We start from the raw sequence: 6,000 nt of genomic DNA on the forward strand, positions 1-6,000 counted from the left end.
TATCCAGATTGTTAGCTTCCTGACTTCAGGGAGGTTTGCCCATGGGCTGTGAAACACTCAATAGAATGAGAAAGCTCCAGTTTCACCAGCCTAAAACAAAAGCTGAAAATCCCAAGCCATGGAGATTTCTTCAGCAAAGGGATTTCCAGGAGTCATAAAAGATTAGTTTAGTTATTGGATTGTCCTTCAAATAAGAGGTTATTTTCCACTTACTAGATCTTTTTCTTTTTTTATGCTTCCTTTTTCTTTAATAATTCAACAAAATGTTTTACTCCCTTTGTATTTAGCTTATTTTGTAATGCAACAGTATCTTGAATATAGCAGAAGGTTACTCAATATGAAAAAGACCATACCCTGAAGAGCAAGTCAGAGGCCTGATACAGAGGGACTGGAGGCTTAGGTAGAGTTGTGAGCCTTCCACAAAAGGAAGAGTGCTCCCTCAGCATGTGAGACCAGAGAAAGGAAGAAGGTGGATGAGGACAGAATCTGAGGTGTTTGTGGTGTGATGGACAGGGTGTGGGTACCAGGAAGGAGCTTTTCTTGATAAGATAAAGAGTTTATTTGCTCTTGGAGAGGTGTTTCTGGGTAAACAGGTGTTTAAAGAGCCAGTAAAAAGTTGGAAGGGTCTTACCAGGATGGAAAGGATGAAAGCTTAAGTCTTGACAGTGATAAAGATTTGAAAATATTTGTATTATGTTGCTTTGTGGTTGCCAAAATAGTTTATACCACAGAGAATGACAAACCATATTTCTCTCTTTTCAGATGGTTAAAGGAAAAGTGAAAGCTGGAAAAGTAGACTGTCAGGCTTATGCCCAAACATGCCAGAAAGCTGGCATCAGAGCCTATCCAACTGTTAAATTTTTTCCCTACGAAAGAACAAAGGTACGTACAAGGCCTTCGTATATGTGCCTCTCCTTTAGCAGACCAAGTTGGAAAGGTTTGTTATTAGTCTGAATGTTTTTATTAGCTTTTTCTCCCTTTGTCATTTGTTTCATTTGTATATGTGAAAAGAAGCTTCAGTAAAATATGCATCACGTGATTTTAAAAGGTTTTTCTGTCTCAAAGTTCAGATGACCCACTGCCTTAAAATTTTTGTACTCCTAGATTACAGAAACTACAGAAGAGACATACTAGAATATTAGTAGTAGTTTTCTGAGTGGAGATTTAAGGTAATTATTTTCTGTGAAGTTCTGTATTTCCTATTTTTAGAAAAATATTACCTTTATTATTATTTTTCCCAGGAAACAAAAAAAAATTAAAAGAATACTATCATAATTCATAATATTTTTGAAATAGACTAGTACCAAAATATTTATCTTGAGAAATATAAATTAGTGATTTAGACTATAAAATAAAACTTATGGTTCCTTGGTTTGGTTATAGCTCCCTTCTGTGGGCCACTATGTTTTTTTTTTTTCCCCCTTCAAAAAGAAAACTAGACATCCACTGATGGTTCTTAAAATTCAGGTGATAACCCCTATGGTCATTTATATAAATGCATATACCTTTCAACCAATATAATTGCTAACTGAAAGTATTCATGACTTTTGCTATCTTTCTGGGTAAAAAGCATGACATTTTTGACAATGTAATTAAATAAGGATTGGCTATGTATTCATGTTTTCTGGTAAAACATTTGAAGTAAGTCATTTCAAATATTTTTATACTTTTTGAGAAAGCTCATCAGCTTAAGATTTCATGTTTATTTATTAGAAATTATATTTTGGAGTTAAATAATGAAATTGGATGATGAATTTCAGAAGTCTAGTGTTGTCATCTCAATTTTTCAGTGAAGGATTTTGATTTGGCAAAGAGGTTAATTCTGTCTTAAGAACAGCCTGGGGTAAGCAGAACTCAGTGAGAGTAAAGGAGCTTATACTAGTACCTGAATCTTCATTTCTTTGGAATCATTGACTCGACTTTGATTCTCAGAACAGCTGAGAAATTTATGACATAGATAGGGGTCTTCACTCAGATGGTGTTAGGGAAGTATCAGTATAATGAGCAGTCACAGAATTAATCAGGCCATAGAAAGAGCTGTTTGAAAAGATGTTACCATGTGGCAGGAGAAGCCCAGAAGACATTAGGACCCCAAATACCCCTGTCCAAACCAAAAGACAGAGGTGGAAGTCCAGGCCAGATTTGAAAATCAAAGCAGAATAATGATTGTGGTAAATAGCAGTACGAATCAGGTGGGCAGGAACACAAAAAAAACAAAATCCTAACATACAGTGTGGAGTTCCCACCCAGAAGGAAATAAATAACACCAGATCCAAGAAAAGCAAGCCTGATATATTGACCTGCCCCCTTCCCTGATTTTCAGCCACCGTCCTGCTCTGAGCAAATGAGAACCAGGAGACATACAGTACTTTCCAGTGTTGTTGATCAAGATTTTAACTGTGCCTATGATTTGTATTAGATTGGAATGATTTGAATCCTATGGGGGCTGTCTTTTCTTTACAGTTTAGTTATTTTAAGGCAATTGGAGTTAGCAATATCATTTTTTCCAATGAATTATTTTCATGTTCCCGTAACAGTATTGTATTTAAGTAAATTATGAGTTAACTGCTTTTGCAGCATTATTTCCTTGAAGAAATTTGAGTTTCAAATATTTAGAACTTTTAAGGAATATTTAATCAAATTTCTTAAATGGAAATGTCATGTTTTGAATAGATACCTTAAAGATTATAACAGGAGTGTTTTTAATTTTAGAGAAATATTTGGGGAGAGCAAATAGATTCCAGAGATGCAAAAGAGATTGCTACCTTCATATATGAAAAATTGAAAAATCTCCAAAATCATGGAAAGAGAGATAAGGTAAGGACTAAATCTAGAGCTTTGGCAAACATTATCTATTCTTACTGTACATTATATCAATAAACAGGTAGAGTAGAAGCTTCAAAAAATAGTAAAGTTGAAATTTCTTAATTTGGAAAATACGATAATCAGAATGTAGCTTGTAGGCACTAATAAGCATAGAAATTTAGATACATAAAACCATTTAACTCAAGTTATGGCCATAGTTCACTACTTTATTTAAATTTTGTTCAATTATAAATAAAGCATTGACTTGTTGAGAATAAATATACTGGAGCCTCATAAAATATTTTATAAGGCAAAATATCTACTCTGGTAGGGTCAGGATATATTGGAACCATATTCGTCTTGGCCCCTTCTTGAATTTTTCTTACTCAAGAGGCAGTGCAAGCCCTTTGCTATTCTGTGAAAGAACTGTTCTTTTTTCCCTTTTTAAAATCATTGTCATCCTAGGACATACTTAAAAACAGGCCAAAGAGTGCTGGAGTGCTTCTGAGTGGAATTTAATAAAATCACGTATGAGGTTTTTTGTATTCTTTCCCTATAAGGTGAAAGAAGGACAAAAAAGAACAACCCAGATTCTGGAGAGGGCTAGAGACCTCTGGCCTTGCAGAGCCATATTAGAACTGCAGACTCCAACACAGAGGGCTTACATCCTGTTTTGGGAGTTATAAATCTTTATCTTCTTTATAAAAACATTTTTCCGATGTTTTTACCAGATCAGCTTCCTCGAGAGGTTTTAAAGTATGACTCTTATCTCAAGTTAAACCTTTGAAATAGAAAATGTTATTAGACGTAAACCAGAATATCATAAATGAAATTAAGTTTAAAAACATACCAATATTATTACTTAAGTGTAATTAGCAGTATCTGCATGGACAGGTAAGAACTAAGAGATATCCTTTTCCATTGTGACAATTAGGCAAGGTGTATTTCATACAGTGATCCATTAGTTATTTTTTAAAAGGTAGAATACTATAAACTAATCAATATTTTAATATAAATTCATACTTTTTCTTTCAATCACTTTTACATTATTATAGGATGAACTTTAATGATGTTAAAGATGAAGAAAAAAGAGAAGGAATTCTAACAAATGACATCAGAAGACATCTTTTTAGGATGTTACTACTTGGTGGGAATAAATGAACATTATCTTGGACTTGTAATTGCACTGTCTGAATTCTGTACAACACTGGTATAAATGAAGGGTCTGCAAACTTTTTCTATAAAAGGCCAGATTGTAAAGATTTTAGGCTTTGTAAACCATATATAGTTGTCACATACTGTTTTTGTTTTGTTTACAGCCCTTTAAAAGAATGCAAAAACCATTCTTAGCTCAGGGCCATACACAAACAGACCACAAACCACATTCAGTTCATGGGCCATAGATTACTGACCCCTGGAAATGATGTTAAGACTGGCTGGCACAAACAGGAGCCTGTTGAGTTATGTACATATGTGTCTAAGTTGTACGAAACTGGTCTCTTATTTCTTAAAGTTTTGTGGCTGGCCTGAAGAGACGTAACTTAGTTTTTGTCACCTGTTCTGAAATGGGATGAAACAGATTCTGTTTCCTTTAAAAAAAAAAAACACACTCCCATTGTGGCAAACATACCCTGTTTTAATGGTGTTTTATAGTGAAGCAACTTTCCATTTTCTTTCTAAAGTTTAAAGAACTGATTTTAATTTTTCACAATTGAGAAAAGTTTTTGTAACAATAAATGAACCCAGTAGATTTCTACAGCCTCTAGAAATACCTGAGGAAAACAATATTTGGAGCTGGTAAGTGGGCTGTGTAGTGGGCCCAAGTATATCAAGTATATCAGGTATTTAGAGTTCTGGATTTTAAACATAGGTGTTTATTTATCTTCTGAATAGCTTTCTTAGAAGTTTTACCCTGCGATAGTAATTGACTTTTGAAGTATTGTTCTAATATTTATGGTTTTTGTCTTCTGGACTTTGTTTTGATATAGATCCTTTATTTACATTTGCCTCTTCCCCTCCCCCCACAGTTGAAGTTTTTTTCACTCGTCTGATTTATTATTCAAATAGGAAAAGTAACTTTACTGTTTTGTTTCACTGTAGCTCATAATGACACTGCGGTTATTCCATTTATTAGTTTGCTGTTGAATGCTGCCATTTTCAGATAAATATTGGCATAACAACTTATTTTTATAAGAAAAGTATATAAATCTAAGGCTGGGCTCTTTTCATTTCTTGGTTGTTCAGACTAAAAGAATCTGGAATTTTCCTTGCATCTTAACAAAACATGTCAGTAATGTGTAGTTGTTTAGTTACAGTTCAGAGTGCATTAAAAACTCTAATTGTTTGAAAGAGGTCCGCAAATTAAAAAAAAATTTCCCCAAAAACTTACTAGAATTATGCTCTATTATATTGGAAGATTTATTTGATGTCACTTTATCTCCTTCTCAGTATTTCCTCATGAAGATAATTATTTTATCACTGCAATATCTACCAAAAAAATTTTTTTTCTAGTCTAATCCTATTCATACCCTCCATTTTTGCTTCAGTTGAATCCTTTAAGTCCTATTACCCTTGGATTCCACTTCACATATGTGAGCAGTAACAGAATAATTGCCACTTCTAACTTTAATACCACCTTTTTGAAATACGATCAGTAATGGCAAGTGCCTTTCATATGTTAAATTTTCACTGCCTGGAAATCTCAAAATTGGCTTTCCACAATAATTCCAAAATGGAAGATGTAAAGAAGTCTTGGTAAATGTTTATTGAATTAACATATCAATTAGGCAAATACCACTGTGCTGGACACTGAGGCATATGTAGAAGGAATCTAAGGGATGGTTCCTCTCTCCCAAGTGTCTGTAATTCACAGTTCTGACACTGAACCCATAAATAGGTTTATAGGTACCTATACTACTAAATATAAATACAATTCCAAACTTATTGAGAAACGTTATAGGCAGTAAAAATAAAAAAAGTAAACATTATATATCCTGTAACCTGGTGCCTATGGAGTTGGCTCTAAATCCAAGGCTACTGGGAGTCCTGTTAAATGATATATATCCTACAATATCTATCAGGAAGCAATTTTCTGCAATCACAGGTGTCATTGAGTATCTCAAGAACAGCTGGCAGAATTAACAGTTTTAACAGCCATGTAAGTGCAGTGGATCACCCTGAAGAGTGCCAGGTCAA

The 6,000-nt window shown here is 33.9% G+C and overlaps 1 protein-coding gene across 3 annotated transcripts in view; it reads left to right on the forward strand.

Annotated features, from left to right (window-relative positions):
- Positions 1-5,774, forward strand: part of DNAJC10 (DnaJ heat shock protein family (Hsp40) member C10) — a 50,140-nt gene extending 44,366 nt beyond the window's left edge. For all 3 annotated transcript variants that reach the window (XM_032356147.1, XM_032356146.1, XM_032356145.1), the window contains exons 21-23: positions 763-882; positions 2,713-2,817; positions 3,861-5,774. In XM_032356147.1, the coding sequence (XP_032212038.1) occupies positions 763-882; positions 2,713-2,817; positions 3,861-3,872 (237 nt within the window). In that variant the 3' untranslated portion in view covers positions 3,873-5,774. The remainder of the gene's footprint in view (positions 1-762; positions 883-2,712; positions 2,818-3,860) is intronic.
- Positions 5,775-6,000: the final 226 nt, after the last annotated feature.

The sequence above is a fragment of the Mustela erminea genome, chromosome 8, assembly GCF_009829155.1.
Source record: "Mustela erminea isolate mMusErm1 chromosome 8, mMusErm1.Pri, whole genome shotgun sequence".
NCBI classification, from domain to species: Eukaryota; Metazoa; Chordata; class Mammalia; order Carnivora; family Mustelidae; genus Mustela; species Mustela erminea.